This window comes from Heteronotia binoei, chromosome 7 (genome assembly GCF_032191835.1).
Source record: "Heteronotia binoei isolate CCM8104 ecotype False Entrance Well chromosome 7, APGP_CSIRO_Hbin_v1, whole genome shotgun sequence".
NCBI lineage: Eukaryota > Metazoa > Chordata > Lepidosauria > Squamata > Gekkonidae > Heteronotia > Heteronotia binoei.
Window position 1 is genome coordinate 1,376,116 of NC_083229.1, and position 17,880 is coordinate 1,393,995.

The 17,880-nt window shown below is 55.3% G+C and overlaps 1 protein-coding gene across 1 annotated transcript in view; it reads right to left on the reverse strand.

The window, feature by feature from the left end:
- Positions 1 to 3,060: 3,060 nt before the first annotated feature.
- The window catches only part of BOP1 (BOP1 ribosomal biogenesis factor), a 97,481-nt gene continuing 82,661 nt past the window's right edge, over positions 3,061 to 17,880 (reverse strand). The window contains exons 4-16 of the mRNA XM_060243142.1: positions 11,839 to 11,993; positions 11,468 to 11,585; positions 11,263 to 11,364; positions 10,505 to 10,717; positions 10,174 to 10,335; positions 8,870 to 8,950; positions 8,702 to 8,771; positions 7,118 to 7,250; positions 5,831 to 6,011; positions 5,424 to 5,712; positions 4,216 to 4,300; positions 3,484 to 3,591; positions 3,061 to 3,380 (exon numbers count right to left, since the gene is read on the reverse strand). Of these exons, the coding sequence (XP_060099125.1) occupies positions 3,227 to 3,380; positions 3,484 to 3,591; positions 4,216 to 4,300; positions 5,424 to 5,712; positions 5,831 to 6,011; positions 7,118 to 7,250; positions 8,702 to 8,771; positions 8,870 to 8,950; positions 10,174 to 10,335; positions 10,505 to 10,717; positions 11,263 to 11,364; positions 11,468 to 11,585; positions 11,839 to 11,993 (1,851 nt within the window). The 3' untranslated portion in view covers positions 3,061 to 3,226. The remainder of the gene's footprint in view (positions 3,381 to 3,483; positions 3,592 to 4,215; positions 4,301 to 5,423; positions 5,713 to 5,830; positions 6,012 to 7,117; positions 7,251 to 8,701; positions 8,772 to 8,869; positions 8,951 to 10,173; positions 10,336 to 10,504; positions 10,718 to 11,262; positions 11,365 to 11,467; positions 11,586 to 11,838; positions 11,994 to 17,880) is intronic.

Here is a 17,880-nt window from a genome sequence, read left to right on the forward strand (position 1 = left end):
TAATAAGGAGCCAGAGAGTCCAGGAGCACCTTCAAGGCTAACAAATTTTGTGGCTGCATCGGAAGTGCTTTTCTGAGTCTCTTCAGAGGGGAATGAATGGTCTTCAGAGAGCTGGGACGCGCACCTAAGATAAAGAGCCTATCTTAATCTGAATGTCTAGTTACAGGCTGGTTTTAGAGAGCGGGACAGAGGATTGCTGTTCTGTTTCTTTTGTTCTTCCTTGCTTCAATCAGGTGTGGTGCTAAAAGTACGCTTGTAAAAATTTTCTTTTTAATAAATACGCTAAGTGGTTCTCTGAAACACATAGGACCCCCCCCCCCCCCGTGTTTCAGACCTGCGATCTGAAAAGGGATCCAGGAAGGGGGGGCACCTGGCTATTCCCCTCCCAGGGGCACCCAAGGCATTAATCTGCCCCTGTGCTAGCCGGCAAGCTAGCAGGAGACACTGAGGCAAGGCCTCTGAGCTTGGCAGGAGAGCTGAAGGTCCTGGTGCCCTATGTTGCTCAGGCAGAGGCTACTGGAGAGTAAAAAGAACCCCTCCAGGAGAGTTCGGAACCCGAAAGAGGGCAAGGCAGAACTGGGCCTGCAGGCCAAATGGGTATTTAGTTCTAAAGCACTACATTGCATACTAGTGCACCTGTATAAAAATTCGTGTTGCCACAGGAAACTGCTGCAATGCAGGGTGTCTCTCCTCCACTTGTCTACCACCTGTGGGTGAACCAGTGAGAGGTGGAGCGAGCTCCTTGCTAATAAAGGATAGGGGCATGTTCTTTTGGGGCTCATAGAATTGGACCCCCTGGTCCAATCATTTTGAAACCTGGGTCTTTTGAGGAGAGGCACCGGATGCTATGCTGAAGATTTGGTGCCTCTGCCTCAATAAACAGCACCCCCCATAGCCCCAGATCAATTCTCCATTATAGTGTATGGGAATCGGTCTCCATAGGGACTAATGGAGTGTGCAGCAAGCGTTTCTCTCCCCCCCCCTCCCTGCTTTCTGATGACCCGGAAGTGGGGGGAGGGCCTCCAAACCAGGGGATCCCCTACCCCCACCTGGGGATCGGCAGCCCTACCCGGAACTGTAGAGATGGTTGGTGAGGTGTAAAACACGACCTGCCTCCCCTGGACTCCTCCTCCCAGGGGTGAGCTGTGCAAAAGTGGCTACTGGCTTGCTAGCAGAAAACCAGGTGTCTATTATTGCCACAGGTCTCTCAAGCGGAGCCCAGTTACTTGCAGACAAACCCCCACCACACAGGGCTTTCCCCTGACGGAAGCTTATCATTTTGGGTGGGAGGGGGGGAGAATGCCTTCTTTTATTGCGGTGACCTGTGGATCACCCCCACAAAGGAGGGGTAAAAAATCCCAAAGAAACTGGAAACAAGCTGCAGGAACAAAAGCTGCTCTTTCGAGCAGCGAGACTGCAGCCAAGTCTACTTCTGGAACGGTGACCTCTTTGCAGCAGGCATGTGTTGCGTCCTGCGGTTGAGAGCGCGTTTGATTCCCCACTCCTCCTCCACATTCAGCTGCTGGTGTGACCTTGGGTCAGCCACAGTTCTCTCAGAGCGCTCTGGATGTCTGTTCTGGGGAGAGGAAGGGAAGGAGACTGGAAGCTGCTCCGAGACTCCGAATGAAGGGTGGGGTATAAATCCAATCTCTTCTTCTTCCCCTCCCCTGCCAGCGTCTTGAACTTGCTTGACCTAAAGAGCTTTGACGCTTGAAGAGATCCTGGGGCTGACTGTGTGTTTGTGCATCTGTCGATTTGGGTTTTACTTCGAGTGAACCACCTCCAGGTTTGGAGGGGGAAGAGAGGTGTGTTGCGCGAGTTGGAGTCTGTCCTGAATGCTCAGCTGAGCCCTCCCCAGCAGCATTATTTGGTCTTGCCACCCTGCACCTGTGGAACAGCTGCCCTGGCTTGGCCTGGCTCTGCGGGAGGAGGGCACCCGCTGCAGGCAGAAGGAGCAGGAAAGGGGAGGCAAAGGAAGGGCTCCTGTGAACCGGGACACCTGGAGTGTCAGCATACGCTTGCCGCTTGGAGTCAGATGCCAGTGAGCTCTGACAGCTCCTGACAGCTTCCCTTATCTGGTTCATGCCGGTTCTGGCCAGAGTATTGTGCCTATGCAAGATGACTCAGCACTGAGTGCTGATTGGTGCTTCTGTATTGCTGCAATGTATAAAACTAACAGACTGGACTGTTCATCTCTGCTCTCAACTGTGTTGTCCAGCGAAGCGCTTGGTCAGTGGATACCAGCATAACTGTAAACTTGTAAATAAATGTAAATAGCACAAATCAAGAGTGCCACAGTTGCTTTCTGTTATTAAGCCTCGCAAGTCCAGGGCATAACATGGGAGAACCAGCCCCAGTGGGAGCTTGCAGACCGCACTCTCTCACTGGGAAACACCCCCCTCCCCCCCCCCAAAAAAGGGGGTGGGCAGAGAGGTTTGAAAAGCAGGCGGCCCAAAGAGGTCTTCTGTCCTTGGCTATCCCCGTTTGTTTAGCAAGAGCTTGTGACCAGAAGTGGGACTCAGGCTGGATGCACAGGCCTCTCTCTCTCTTTCACCGCACAGCCCTTCCCCACCCCCACCCCCCTGCACTTTTAAAGGGCTCGACTTCCAGGCTTTGTCCCACGGCAGCCCCGGCAAGCACTGAGCTCACGAGGAAAGGCTGCTGCTGGTTTCAATTAATGGGACCAGAACAGGCGGAAGAGGAGTCTGCCACCAGCAGGTCTTTCTAGCTGGGGTCCAAGGAAAATGTTCCACTGGGGATGGAACGGAGGGGGGGGAGCAGAACAGCCAAAGGGCCCACACTTAAGGCAGAAGCTGAGGAGGAGGACTCTCCCCTGCTCTCCCCACTCTGCACAAGACACCAGTGGCCCGCCCTCCCTCCCTCCCGGGGGTCTCAGAAACAGCCCACAGTGCCATCGCCCTGCCTGAGGATCCACGGATTCTGCAGCCCCATCAATAAGGCTGCTCAGCCTTCAAAGCCAACCCTCCTTTGTTGGAGACCCGCTTGCACAACGGCCTCTGGGGCGGGGAGAGGGACGGAGGAAGACAGCGCAGAGCCACCTGGGTTTGGACCCTTTAATTCTCAGAAAGAGGCTTCCAAGTTCTGTTTCCCTCCAGAAAAGGCCACAAAGACCTTTTGAGTGCAGTCGGCATGTCCGGAGGCGCAAAAGTCCCAGCGGCCCCCGCTACCGGCGAGAGAGGCTCTTCCAGAGGAGACCTGTCTGTCGCTACGTGAAGAGGCGGACAGTGGCGTCTGCGCCGGCAGAGAAGAGCCAGGGCTGGCTGGGGTGGAAAGCCACGTCGAGGACGCCCAGGTCGTGAGCCAGGGCGTGGCCCTTCAGCACCTTCACGGGCACGATGAGCGGGTTCTGGAGCAGGTCGCTGCACAGGGAGGAGAGGGGAGCAGGGAGAGGTGAGAGGGGCCAGGCCAAGATGCTGCCCCCCGCCCCCTGCCCAGGGAAACGGCACCTGTTGCCATACGTACTTGTAGACCATGCCGTGGCAAACGATGACGCTGCCGTCGTCCGAACCAGAGGCAAAGAGCGGGTAGTGGGGATGGAAGGCCACAGCCCTCAACGCTGCCTTGTGGTGCCTGAAGGAAGAGAAGCAAGCGCCAGCAAGAATCAGACCCAGCCGGCCGAGGTCAAATCTTGTAGTCCTGAGTTTGGGAGGATCAGACTGGACCACCTCCCTGGGAGGGTGACAGCAAGACAAGGAACTCTACGGTGTAGTCAGGGGCTTGCTTTATGTGGGACTGTGACCCGCCTTGAGCTGAAGGAAAGATGGGGCATGACATGGCAGCAAAGAAGAAGTTGATATTGGATTTATACCCCTCTCTATACTCTGAATCTCACAGCGGCTCACGATTTCCTTTACCTCCCCCCCACCAACACACAACAGACACCCTGTGAGGTGGGTGGGGCTGAGAGAGCTCTCTCAGAAGCTGCCCTTTCAAGGACAACCTCTGCCAGAGCTACGGCTGACCCAAGGCCATGCTAGCAGGTGCAAGTGGAGGAGTGGGGAATCAAACCCGGTTCTCCCAGATAAGAGAGCTCTGGCTGACCCAAAGCCATTCCAGCAGCTGCAAGTGGAGGAGGGAAGAATCAAGCCCGGTTCTCCCAGATAAGAGTCCGCACACTTAACCACTGCACCAAACTGGCCTTTTGGCTACCCAGCATGCAACAGAAATGCCCAGGTTCTCCCTCCCCTCGCTCACCGCAACACACGGTAGGGCTTCGTGGACAGGTCCAGGTCAAACCAGACAAGTCTGCTGTCGTAGCTGCCGCAGATCAGGTTGTCACCTGAAAAAGAATTTGGGGGTGAGAAGCAGGATTTCCCAGCCTGGCAGCAGCTGGGCTACTCCCCCCCCAGTCCACCTGGGGCAGGCTGCTTTAAGACTGTCCCCTCTGTCCTCCAGGGGCCCAGGACTGCTCAGCAACACTGCAGGGGGGCAAGGAACCCTGGCCCACTGCCTCCGAACAGGAAGTCTTGCAGCACAGGGCGGGCAATCTCTGGTGCCACCTTCTGCCTTTCACGGCCTCCCCTCTCAGCACCCGCAGGCACCCAGGAAGGAAAAGGAGGCCTCCCTCCTCAAGAGCTCTTCCCAGGATTCCTTCAGCTCCTCTTTCAAGGGGCTCAGCGAGGAAGGTTACAATGGGCCCTAGAGGGGAGGAAGTGGGCGGCGTCTCCATGGAGAAAAGACCGACCTTCCAGAGGACAGCAAGAGAGAGCAGGCTATTTAACAAGACCAAGTCTGAGCTAGGGAGGGAAGGCAGCACGGTACTGCCCAACTTGATTCAGATCTCGGGTGCTAAGCAGGTCCAGTCTGTGGAGGGGAGACCACCAAGGAAGGCTCTGCAGAGGAAGGCAATGGCCGACCACCTCTGCTTCTCCCTTGCCTCGGAAGCCCCTTGCTGGGGTGGCCATAAGTGGAAAGCTAAGCAGGATCAGTACTTGGAAGGGAGACCACCAAGGAAGGCTCTGCAGAGGAAGGCAATGATGAGCCATCTCTGCTTCTTCCTTGCCTTGGAAGCCCCTTGCTGGCAACCCAAGAAGGGGGCTTCTCAAACCTGTGGAACTCTCTTCCCAGCCCCCCGTCTGTCCTTTCTGTTGCTGTCTTGCCCCAGTCGGGGAAGACCTTTTTGCTGCTTCAGCTGCTGCTCCCTCCGCGATCTCTTCTTCTCACCTGAAGTTTTAACTGTTGTTCTGGCATGTATTTATTTTAGCGCTAGTTTTATTTGTTTTAATGCATTTCTGTTGCTTTTAATGGTTTCCAAGATGCAATTTCATGATGTTCGCTTTAATTTGTTAGCTGCCTTTGTGGAACCAGGAGGGCAGAAAAGCAGGGTCCAAATGTTGCAAAACCAAAAGCAGGGGGGCTCCCAGGCTGCCTGCCCTGCCCTCCCCAGCCAGCCAGCCACCTACCTGCGGGGTGGACAGCCAGGCTGGAGATCCACTTGCAGTTGGAGAGGAGCTTCTTGGTGAGCTCCTGCTTGAGGAGGTTGTAGACCCGCACGAAGCGCTGGGTGGCCACGAAGAAGAAGGGCCGCAGGGGGTGGAAGAGGACCCGCTGCACCTGACCCTTGCTCCGGCGGAAGGGAGCCTGACTCCTGCGCTTGCTCGCCTGGTGGATCAGCACCTGCAGGTGGCTGCTGTCAGAGACCACGGTGGCAAAGTAGTCCCCTTTCCGGTGCCACGTCACCTGCTTCAGGGGCTGTGGGGGAGCAAGGGGAAACAAAGCGTGTGGGTCGGGAACCTCTCCTGCCCTGGGCTCTGTGGCTCCACCCTCCCCTCCCCTCCGAGGTCCACTCCAGCACTCCCCCCGTTACTACCTTCCCATGCCTGATGATGAGCCGCTCTCCCCGGCTGTGCTGCTCCCCGGCCGCTTCCTCCCACGTGACAGGCTGGGCTTGCTCCTCCTCTGGGGGCACGAAGGCCTCCAGCAGCTGGTCGGTGGCCCCACAGAGCAGCTTGTCTCCCAGGCCGGGATTCACCAGCACCACTGACTGTTCCCTGCAGGTGGGAGGGAAGAGAAGGCACGTCTCGCCCAGAGAGCCCGGGAGGGGAGAAGAGCTGCCCAGTCTGCACAAGCACTTGGGGCAGCCAGAATGCCAGCAGGCCGGAGTGCCAAATCCCCCCTCTACACACACACACGCCCCCTTGCATTTGCCCCCCCACCCCCGGCACACTGTCTCTGAAGCAGCCAAGCCAGAGAGCTGTGGGCAGAGGCAGCGCCAGGGATGTGCCTGGTCTCCTCCGTGCCTTGGAGAGTTCTTCCACTTCCTGGTGCTGCCCACCAACCCCTCCAGGAGCCCCTGAGGGCAGGGCTTCCTTCAGAAAGGGAGGGGAAAGTTCTCTCTCTCTCCACATCTGGGGCTGCCTTTCCTTCACTTTCCTGCCCCCCCCCCCCAATGCCTGCCTCTCCTTCACTCGTTTGGGCGGCCCTCTTTCAGACCTTTGCTTTATATCCTTTTGAACATATATGAACATGCACTGAATCAGACCCTTCTCGGTCCTTCCAAGTCAGTCTTGTCTCCTCAGACTGGCAGCGGCTCTTTCTCCAGGGTCTCAGGCTGAGGTTTTTCATGTCTACTTGCCTGGACCCTTTTTAGTTGGAGATGCTGGGGATTGACCCTGGGATGCTCTACCACTGAGCCACCGTCCCCCTCCAAGATGATGATATTGGATTTATACCACCCCATCGCTCTGAATATCAGAGTCTCAAAGTGGCTTACAATCGCCTTTGCTTTCCTCCCCCACAACAGGACACCCTGTGAGGTCGGTGGGATGGAGAGAGCTCTCAGAAAAGCTGCCCTTTCAAGGAAAGCTCTGCGAGAGCTATGGCTGACCCAAGGCCATTCCAGCAGCTGCAAGTGGAGCAGTGGGGAATCAAACCCCGTTCTCCCAAGTAAGACTCCACGCACTTCACCAAACTGGCTCTCAATCTTTTGCCGAGGTTCCTGCCCATTCACTCTTGGCAGAGATCTCGTTAGAACTCTCCTCTATTCTTCCTGGTTTGCAGTGTCCTAAACACAACATTGTGGCCTTTGCCAATCTAGCCCCTTTGCTAACCAGCCCCAATTGCAGTCAATGTAAGAAACCAGTGGAAGCAAACTCACACGGCGATGCCCACAAGGCAGAGAGTGGGGTTGGGATTCCAAGCGATGCTCTTCACTACGCCCTGCACCGGGAGGGTCTTCAGGCAACGGGCCGTGCAGATCTCCCAGAATTTCACTGTGCCGTCATCGGACCCTGCAGGAAAGGCAAGGCATGGATGTGAACTTGATGCCTCCTCCCACAAAGTGCTAGGGAAGCGCAAACATCTGTCCTGAGGCCTGTTTTGCTCAACATCTTTATCAATGATGTGGATGAAGGAATAGAGGGAATGCTTATTAAATTTGCCGATGATACTAAATTGGGAGGGGTTGCAAACACAGTAGGAGACAGAGTCAGGATACAGGATGATCTTGACAGGCTGGAAAACTAGGCTAAAACAAATACAATGAATTTTAACAGGGATAACTGTCAAGTTCCGCATTAAGTAGGAAAAATCCAATGCATAAATTATGGGATGGGCAAGACTTGACTTGGCAGTAGTTTTTGCAAAAAGCATCTAGGGGTCTTAGTGGGCCGTACGCTGAACATGAGTCAGCAGGGTGATGTAACAGCTAAAAAGGCCAATGCAATTTTGGGCTGTATCAACAGAAGTCTACTGTCCAGATTATGCAAAGTGATGGTATCACTTTGCTCTCGTTCGACCTCACCTAGAGTACTGTGTTCAGTTTTGGGCACCACAATTTAAGAAGGATCTAGACAAGCTGGAACATGTAGAGAAGATGGCAATGAAGATGTTGAGGGATCTAGAGACCACCCTATGTGAAAAGGCAGAAGGACTTGGGTATCTTTACCCTGGAGAGAAGATGACTGAGTGGTGATATAGTCACCATCTTCAAGTACTTGAAGGGCTGTCATAGTGGAGTTGTTTTCACAATTCCACACCCTCCTCTATAGGACAGCCCTTCAAGTACTTGAAGATGGTGATCCTATCACCTCTCAGCCGCCTCCTCTCCAGGCTAAACATCCCCAGCTCTTTCAACCTTTCCTAATAGGACTTGGTCTCCAGACCCCTCACCATCTTCGTCTCCCTCCTCTGGACCCATTCCAGCTTGTCTGTATCCTTAAAATGTGGTGCCCAAAACTGAACACAAGACTCCACGTGAGGTCTTACCAGAGCAGAGTAAAGTGAAACCATCACTTCAAGTGATCTGGACACTATACAGCCCAAAACTGCATTTGCCTTTTTAGCCATCGCATCACACTGTTGACTCATGTTCAGCGTATTGTCCACTAAGACCCATAGATCCTTTTCACACATATTACTGCTAAGTTCCTGCCTGGCAAGGGGTTGGCCAAGACCATCCTCAGGCACCCACTGGGGGAAGTCCTGCCACTCTGCAGTCTTTCCAGGTGACTCATCGGGGCCCCAGAATTCTATCTTTCCCCACTGTGTATGTTGCCAGGATACATCCCAAAAATGGCTAGGAAAGGAAGCAAAGTGCTGGCCAGGTGCAAGACCAGGGTCTCCAGGCTACCAATCCCACACGCTGCCCTCTCTAGCCTGCAGGTTCTTCTTCCTCCAATGTGCCACAGGAATAAGTGGGGGGTGGGGTGGGGTGGGGAGGGCATGCTCCTGCTAAACTTACCTGATGCCAGCCACTGTCCACTGGGGGAGACACTGAGGCAGCGCACGGGGCCGGTGTGGCCACGATAGACCTGGGGAGATCAGAGAGGTAGGTGAGCCTGGCATGGCTGAGTGAGGGGGGGGGGGCTCCTGCCAGGGTGGCAGAGGGGACTCTTGCCCGAAGCCTTACCAAGGACTGCACAGTGGGGAAGGGCTGGAGATCCTGTGGCTTGGGGAGTTTCGGGATCAAATCCTCGGGATCCACGTTGACCTATAAGAAAGCAAGGCTGTGAGCCACTGTGCGTGCTGAAGTGCCCATCCGTGGTGTCAGCTCTGCTCCTCTCCTCTTCATGGGTGTCCTGGAGCAATGAATCCTGGGACCCACCGTCAAAGGCAGGGGGGACCATAGCAGTAACCCAAACTTGGCACCTAGGAAGAACTGTCTCTTCTGAAGCCCTGCTCTCCAAGCCCATGCCAGCAGCAGAGAGGCAACCAGCAGCCAGAGACAGGGCCTTGCCACCAGTGGCACCATACCTGCAGAATTCCACTCTGCCCTCCAGGGCCACTCAGTGCCTACTTTAGTTTCCTTTTGGTGCCTGGTTTAAACATCCCTCCTTCTGCAGGCTTTCAAGCGAACGGGTTTTATCTCTTTCGGGTCTGCTTAGGGCCTAAGGAATGTTTCAACATCCATCTGAGGCTGCTCAGTGGGTGGGTGTTTTACGCTGCTTTTATGCCCGGCCTTGTTCTTTCAATGAAGTACAACTCCAGTGGGGCACCTTGGACACGAACCACGAGGACTTCAACTGGAGCGTTCATCCATCCCTGCCCGCCATCCAATATAGATATGTGAAGGGACATTCTTTTAATGGCAGCAGCTTGTTTCGTTTTTTCCTGGTCTCGTTTTATCCTTTCAGCCATGAGCTGCCTTGAGCAGGTCTCTGGAGAAGCAGCACACAACATTTCCCAAGAAATCCTAACCAAAGCCAGCAACGACCCTGGATTTCAGAGGGCGGCCACATCGGCCTGCTCTCTGCAGGAGGCCCATGAGATCCGAGCCCAGGAGCGCTGCAGAGAGCCAAGAGGATTGCAAGAGCATCTGAGCTTTCGAGAGCTGAGCCAAAGCTCCCTTCTCCAGGCACCTGTGATGCCATCCAGATACCTGACCTCAGGTGTCTAACAAAGGAAGCTCTGATACGTGACAGCTCATCCCCTAGGAGATCTTCTTGGTGTCCCTGGACTCAAATCTAGGGGACCACTATTAGGTACGGACAGGTTCAAAGGCCCTTTTCTCAGGCTGTTGCCACCGAGCCCTTAATAGCTGGGTTCCCCTCCCCACCCCTGTGGTGATGGCTGCCAGCTTCCGCTCACCCCCACTCAGAACAGCTGCTCTGTCACCAGGCAGACCCACGGAGTGATGGGGGCAGAGAAAGAGGCTGGGTCTGGAGGCCTTGCCAGCCTCCCTTGTCACCCCAACCAGCCCAGGGCACAACGTACCCGCATTTTCCTTTGTCGAGGGCACAAGTAGAGGTCCAGGCAGCGCTCAAACCGCTCGTGGATGAAACGGGAGTAAGCAGGGACCCGGCGCAGGCAATCGAAGCGCTGGGGCACGAAGTTCCGTTTGCGCTCAGACGGCTCCTGCTGCTCCCAGGCCAGCTTCTGCAGGGTGGGAGGCGGAGAGAGGAAAGTGTCATTGCTAGCTCAGCCCTGAAACCCCCTCTGGAGAACGGCCCCTCTGCAGCACTGGCCCCACTGGTTTTTGGCTGAAGATGCCAGGAGCCAGACATGGCTAAGGAGGGCTACAACCCCTCCCCCCGCCCACCCTCACCTCTTCCTCTGTGGGGAGGTACTCCGGGGGCGGGTTGTAGGATTCCTCATGGCCCGGCAGAGGGAGCTTGGGGGCAGGCACGTGCATCTTGTGCCGCCCCAGGATGGAGTTGGGGTCCTCGTGAGCCCACAGGTCGTAGAAGCTGGGCGTCTCCTCTTTGGGCTTGCGCGGCTTGATCCAGCCCATCTTGATGGCGTGGACCATCCTGGAGACCTGCCAGGGGTTGGGGAGGGAGGGAAGGTGAGACAAGAGCTCCCCTCCCGTGGCTGCCTTGGGGGAGTGGAGAGCCAGCAGACAAGGGAGAACTATGCCACGGCTGAGGGCTCAAGTCGGAGCCTCGTCCTTCTGTGTCTTCCCTGACGCAAGCCTTTGCCAGTCAAGGAGAGGAAGAAACTCTTGGCCTGAGCTGCGCTGCCTCCTTGGAGCGGGCGGAATCTGGACTCCATGGCCAACCAGCCTCAAGCGCTGATCTCAGCTTGTGAAAGGGTCAGCAGGAGGAAGCCGCGGCTCCTGGCAGACACTCCCCAGTGCCCTCCACCTCCTCCTCCTCTCTCAGGCCAAAAGGGAACAGAAATGACCCCCTCACAAGCTGCACAGGATGCTCTGCGAGGGAGCGGTTGCCATGGCAAGAGTCCAGAAGGATTCTGGGGGTTTGCAGATGCCAGCCATTACGCCTGGGCTTCAGAGACCCAGGGGGGGGGGGGGGGCAGCTTCAGCAGGAAATCCAGCCAAGCCCCCCCCCATGCCCCTACGCTCACCTTCTCCTTCTCAATGAGGGATGGAATGAAGCTGCGCTTGTCAGCCGGCCGGTTGGTCACTGGGTGGATCATCACCTGGCTGCTGAAGAAGTCTACGACAGGCTGAAAAGCAAACAGGCCTACTCAGAGGAGGGCTGCGAGCCAGCGGGTGGCCAGCCGGACAGCCAGCCCTTTGTTGGGCAGCACAGGGTGGGGCTTGCCTGACCTCGTAAGGGTTGAAGTTCACATCTCCAAACTGGCCCCTCTGGAGTCGGTTCACCAGCTCCACCTGCTCATCCGTCAGCTTGATATCCACCCCTGTCTTCTTGTCCTGGACAGTTCGCCTGCAGCGGGCAGAGAGGAAAGGAATAGCAGGGCAGAAAGCAGCAGGCCTCTCCACCCAGGCAAAGCTTGCCCTCTACTGGAGCACGCTTGAGCCACGGCCTCCCTGTGGCCCTGAACGCCCTTTGAAATGGAGGAAGAACAAAACACCAGCGTGGAGCCTGTGGGCTCGTTCTGCTCATGGGAGGAGCCCTTTCCTCTGGCAGAAAGAGCCTCCCCGCCTCCCTTCCCTGTTACCCGCCTGCAGCCCCTCACCAGTAGTCTGGGTTTTCCATCTTGTCCAAGAACTTGTCCAGCTCATCCTTGGTGCGAATGGGCTTGAAGATTTTCCGGCCGTCCAAGTTGTAGCCAATGTGTGGGAACTCCTCATACCACTCCATGGGAATGTTGCCCACTGTGTTGCGGATATCCTGGAAGGGAGAGGGAAGGGAGACACGATGGGCCGACCACCTCTGGGCGAGGACCCAGGACCGCTGGGGGCCCCCAAGGGGAGTATGGAGCACAGAAGTGGCACAAGACACGGCAGCCTTCCCAGGGAGGGCACAGATGCATTCTTTTGTTTTATTTATTTATTTAGAATTTATATCCCGCCCTTCCCACAAGTGGCTCAGGGAGGCACCCAGCCAGAACCATCCCACGGCCATTGCGCCAATGAGCCCGTCTGTTTAGAAAGAAGGCATCCAGACAACACCGCACTCTGCAAAGGAGGGCGCCCGCTGGCCCCAGCAACACCCTTTCGCTTATGACCGCCACACAGAGAAAGACAACGGCCAAGGCTGATACTTGGCTGTCCCCCCCATAGGGCCAACTGCAGAAGGCGCAACCCAGAGATCTCCCCGCCCCCATTGAAGACTGTCTGGCAGGGAGTGTGAACATGACCCATGCACCCGGGGTCGGTCGCTCTCCCCCTCACCCAGCTGTGCCATCTGGTCCCCATAAACACCTGGAAGGCGCCAGAGGCTCCCACGGGGGAGGCAGCCCCACTCCACACTGTCCAGTCCATCCATCACCACAGCAACCCTGGGCACTCAAGGCTCTGATCGCCCCCACCCCCAGGGGGTCTTGCCCCAAAGAAGATGAAGAGCTGACGCTGACATAAGAACATAAGAGAAGCCATGTTGGATCAGGCCAATGGCCCATCCAGTCCAACACTATATCACACAGTGGCAAAAAATTTTATATATACACACACTGTGGCTAATAGCCACTGATGGACCTCTGCTCCATATTTTTATCTAACCCCCTCTTGAAGGTGGCTATGCTTGTGGCCGCCACCACCTCCTGTGGCAGTGAATTCCACATGTTAATCACCCTTTGGGTGAAGAAGGACTTCCTTTTATCCGTTTTAACCTGACTGCTCAGCAATTTCATCGAATGCCCACGAGTTCTTGTATTGTGAGAAAGGGAGAAAAGGACTTCTTTCTCTACTTTCTCCATCCCATGCATTATCTTGTAAACCTCTATCATGTCACCCCGCAGTCGACGTTTCTCCAAACTGAAGAGTCCCAAGCGTTTCAACCTTTCTTCACAGGGAAAGTGTTCCAGCCCTTTAATTGTTCTAGTTGCCCTTTTCTGGACTTTCTCCAATGCTATAATATCCTTTTTGAGGTGCAGCGACCAGAACTGCACACAGTACTCCAAATGAGACCGCACCATCGATTTATACAGGGGCATTATGATACTGGCTGATTTGTTTTCAATTCCCTTCCTAATAATTCCCAGCATGGCGTTGGCCTTTTTTATTGCAGACGCACACTGCCTTGACATTTTCAGTGAGTTATCTACCACGACCCCAAGATCTCTCTCTTGGTCAGTCTCTGCCAGTTCACCCCCCATCAACTTGTATTTGTAGCTGGGATTCTTGGCCCCAATGTGCATTACTTTGCACTTGGCCACATTGAACCGCATCTGCCACGTTGACGCCCACTCACCCAGCCTCAACAGATCCCTTTGGAGTGCCTCACAATCCTCTCTGGTTCTCACCACACTCAACAGTCCCAAGGCAATATCCCCCCCTCCCCCCCCCACAGGGCTGGGTGCCCATCAATCCCTCAAAGGACACAGCGAGGGGAGAAAGAGAGGGAGCAGACCCCACCCTGGGAGGAAGCTCCCAGAAGCAGCGGGAAGAAATGGCTGCTGAAAGATCTAACGCTGGTGCAGTGCCAGCCCGAGGGCCTGCAGTGCCCCAGAAAGCCTTGCTGCCTGTCGTCCCTGCCTTCCGAGCGGGGAGGGGAGGGGAGGGGAGGGGAGGAGGCAGGAGAAGCAGCGGAAAAAGAGGGAAGAAGGCAGGAGCCATTTGGGGCTGGGAGAAGCGGCAGAAAAGGGAAGAAGCGATTCGAGGAGGGAGGGGAAGGAATTTTTTTTAACAAAAAGGTGGGGGCGCCTAATTTGGCGCCTCTCTGGGGCCAGTGCCCTAGGCAACCTCCTAGTTTGCCTAGTGGAAGAGCCGGCCCTGGCTGGCTGCTGACCCTGACCATGGTGGAAGGCCCCTGGGTGAACGGCCAAAGAAGGTCCAGCTCCAGCACACACACACACACACCCCCGGCCAAGAAGCTCATGGAGAAGGACAGAGACCCTGGAGAGCTGCTGCCGGTCAGAGGAGACAGAAGGGAACTGGGAAGACCAAGGGCCTGGCTCAGTGGAAGGCGGCTTTGCGCTTTTATGTGAAGCAGACATCGTTTTTTCCCGCCCCAAAGCCCCTTCGCTTGTCCCACCCCCCCTCCCCAACCGTGTGGCTCAGCTGCCAGCAGAACAGCTAGTGGGGGGGTGCTCCCTTCAGCCCGCCCTCTGCCAAGTGGGTGACAGGGCTGGCCGGGCACTTCTGGAGCAAGCAGAGAGGCAGAATTCACAGAAATTAACCAACCTAAAAGGCATCACATAACTTAAGCCAGCTACAAAATTGTAATATTCAGCATATTTGTGGCTTTTAAAAGTATAAATGCCTTCACTTTCCTGTAAGAAAAATGGCAAGAATACCCAAAGCAGCTGCTCACCACTCTATCCTTTGCATCATCTGAGAGGCAGGAAAAATTAAAAGCCAAAGGCAGAAAACAAATTCTGCAGTTAACAAAACAAAAGTGTGTTAATTGGACACAAACTCTCTCCTGTTGCTAAAATGATCAATTAAAAAAAATTCCTGAAAGTACTGTACAAGTTCATAGAATAAAGTCCCCCCCCCCAATACTACCCAAGATTTCCCACTGGAAATATGGGGGGGGGAGGATCCTCATACTTTTTCATGCTATAAATTTTGAGTACAGAAAACCTTGCCTTTTGAAGCATCTTCCTCATTCTAAAAGAAAATATTTCACAAGAGATTTGTTTTCACTGCTTCCTCAAACTTTCCATTTTTTCTATCAATTAAATGGAAAAAGGGGACCTAGGGAAAATGGGGGAAAGACTCCCCCCACTCTTCCAGGCCCTGCCGTCTCTAGCTACGAGGGCTCCTGCCCCAGGGTGGAATGAACCAGCAATGAAGAAGACTGCAGGTTTATACTCCACATTTCTCTCTGAATCAGAGACTCAGAGCACTTTACAGTCTCCTACATCTTCTCCCCCCACAACAGAACCTTGTGAGGTGGGTGGGGCTGAGAGGGCTCTCACAGCAGCTGCCCTTTCAAGGACAACCTCTGCCAGAGCTATGGCTGACCCAAGGCCATGCTAGCAGGTGCAAGTGGAGGAGTGGGGAATCAAACCCGGTTCTCCCAGATAAGAGTCCATGCACTTAACCACTACAGCAAACTGGCTCTCACAGCAGCTGCCCTTTCAAGGACAGAGTCTCGGAGCAGCTCACAATCTCCTTTACCTTCCTCCCCCGCAACAGGCATCCTGTGAGGTGGCTGGGGCTACAGAGAGCTCTCACAGCAGCTGCCCTTTCAAGGACAACCTCTGCCGGAGCTATGGCTGACCCAAGACCATTCCAGCAGATGCAAATGGAGGAGTGGGGAAGAAGACTGCAGATTTATACCCCGCCCTTCTCTCTGAATCAGAGACTCAGAGCGGCTTGCAATCTCCTATATCTTTTTCCCCACAGCAGACACCATGTGAGGTGGTTGGGGCTGAGAGGGCTCTTACAGCAGCTGCCCTTTCAAGGACAACCTCTGCCAGAGCTCTGGCTGACCCAAGACCATTCCAGCAGGTGCAAGTGGAGGAGTGGGAAATCAAACCCGGTTCTCCCAGGTAAGAGAGCTCTGGCTGACCCAAGGCCATTCCAGCAGGTGCAAGTGGAGGAGTGGGGAATCAAACCCGGTTCTCCCAGATAAGAGAGCTCTGGCTGACCTGAGGCCATTCCAGCAGATGCAAGTGGAGGAGTGGGGAATCCAACCCGGTTCTCCCAGGTAAGAGAGCTCTGGCTGACCCAAGGCTATTCCAGCAGGTGCAAGTGGAGGAGTGGGGAATCAAACCCGGTTCTCCCAGATAAGAGAGCTCTGGCTGACCCAAGGCCATTCCAGCAGGTGCAAGTGGAGGAGTGCGGAATCAAACCCAGTTCTCCCAGATAAGAGAGCTCTGGCTGACCCAAGGCCATTCCAGCAGGTGCAAGTGGAGGAGTGCGGAATCAAACCCAGTTCTCCCAGATAAGAGAGCTCTGGCTGACCCAAGGCTATTCCAGCAGGTGCAAGTGGAGGAGTGGGGAATCAAACCCAGTTCTCCCAGATAAGAGAGCTCTGGCTGACCCAAGGCCATTCCAGCAGGTGCAAGTGGAGAAGTGCGGAATCAAACCCGGTTCTCCCAGATAAGAGAGCTATGGCTGCCCCAAGGCCATTCCAGCAGGTGCAAGTGGAGGAGTGGGGAATCAAACCCGGTTCTCCCAGATAAGAGAGCTATGGCTGCCCCAAGGCCATTCCAGCAGGTGCAAGTGGAGGAGTGGGGAATCAAACCCGGTTCTCCCAGATAAGAGAGCTATGGCTGCCCCAAGGCCATTCCAGCAGATGCAAGTGGAGGAGTGGGGAATCCAACCCGGTTCTCCCAGATAAGAGTCCGCGCACTTAACCACCACACCAAACTGGCTCTCTATTAGAGCTCTGGCTGACCCAAGGCCATTCCAGCAGGTGCAAGTGGAGGAGTGCGGAATCAAACCCAGTTCTCCCAGATAAGAGAGCTCTGGCTGACCCAAGGCTATTCCAGCAGGTGCAAGTGGAGGAGTGGGGAATCAAACCCGGTTCTCCCAGATAAGAGAGCTCTGGCTGACCCAAGGCTATTCCAGCAGGTGCAAGTGGAGGAGTGGGGAATCAAACCCGGTTCTCCCAGATAAGAGAGCTCTGGCTGACCCAAGGCCATGCTAGAAGGTGCAAGTGGAGGAGTGCGGAATCAAACCCAGTTCTCCCAGATAAGAGAGCTATGGCTGCCCCAAGGCCATTCCAGCAGGTGCAAGTGGAGGAGTGGGGAATCCAACCTGGTTCTCCCAGGTAAGAGTCCGCGCACTTCACCACCACACCAAACTGGTTCTCCTAAAGGTGCTACTGGGCTCTAGCTTTGTTCTGTTGCTTCAGACCAACTCGGCTGTGCACCTGGATCTGTCAGCGCTTGTGTGTAGGCTCATTTGGAATTGGGGCAGTGGAGGAGGCAGAAATCCTCTCTGCGCTCAGTTGTAGTACCTGCTGCTGCACGGGCACTGCAGAGAGAGAGAGCGAGCGCGCACACACTCAAGCATCCGGGGCAGCGACAGAAGCACTTTGTTGGTGGCAAAGTAAGGGAAAAGATCCAGACGGTGGGCACTGGCAGTGGTGGGCAACGTCACGAACCACGGTGACAGAATTCACCAAGGATTTTGACCTGCTTCTTTGTCCATGCAGGTGAATCCTTGAGGCACTGCCAGGGCCACGATGAGGCGGGCATCCTCCTCCTCCTCCTCCTTGCAGAGTGCCCTGAATTTTAAGTACCACTTGAAGCAGAGCTGAGCTGAGCAGAGCCGGGCGGAGCAGCCAAGAGCAGCGCATTCCTCCAGGAGAGGGGGGTGGTGGGGAGGGAGCTTTTTCCTGAATGGAGGCTGCCAGTAGCAAGTCTCCCTCCCTCCCGCTTGCCTGCCTCCCGTGTAGTTAACACATCAGCCGGAGTGAGCTCAGTCGCTCAGAAAGGAGCCTGCTGCTCCCCCCCCCCCCCCAAATTGGTCCCACCCCCACAAGGAGTTGCCGTCACTCAGCCACACGTCTGGAAGCTGCTCTTGGAACGGGAGAGGCATTCCTCTGCACGCATTCCTGGCAGGGAGAAGGATTCTTTTCCCAGTAGCACTTTCTCGAAAATAGCTGGCCCACGTGGGGAAGAGAGAGAGAGAGAGAGAGAAGGTTGGGGGGAAGCCAC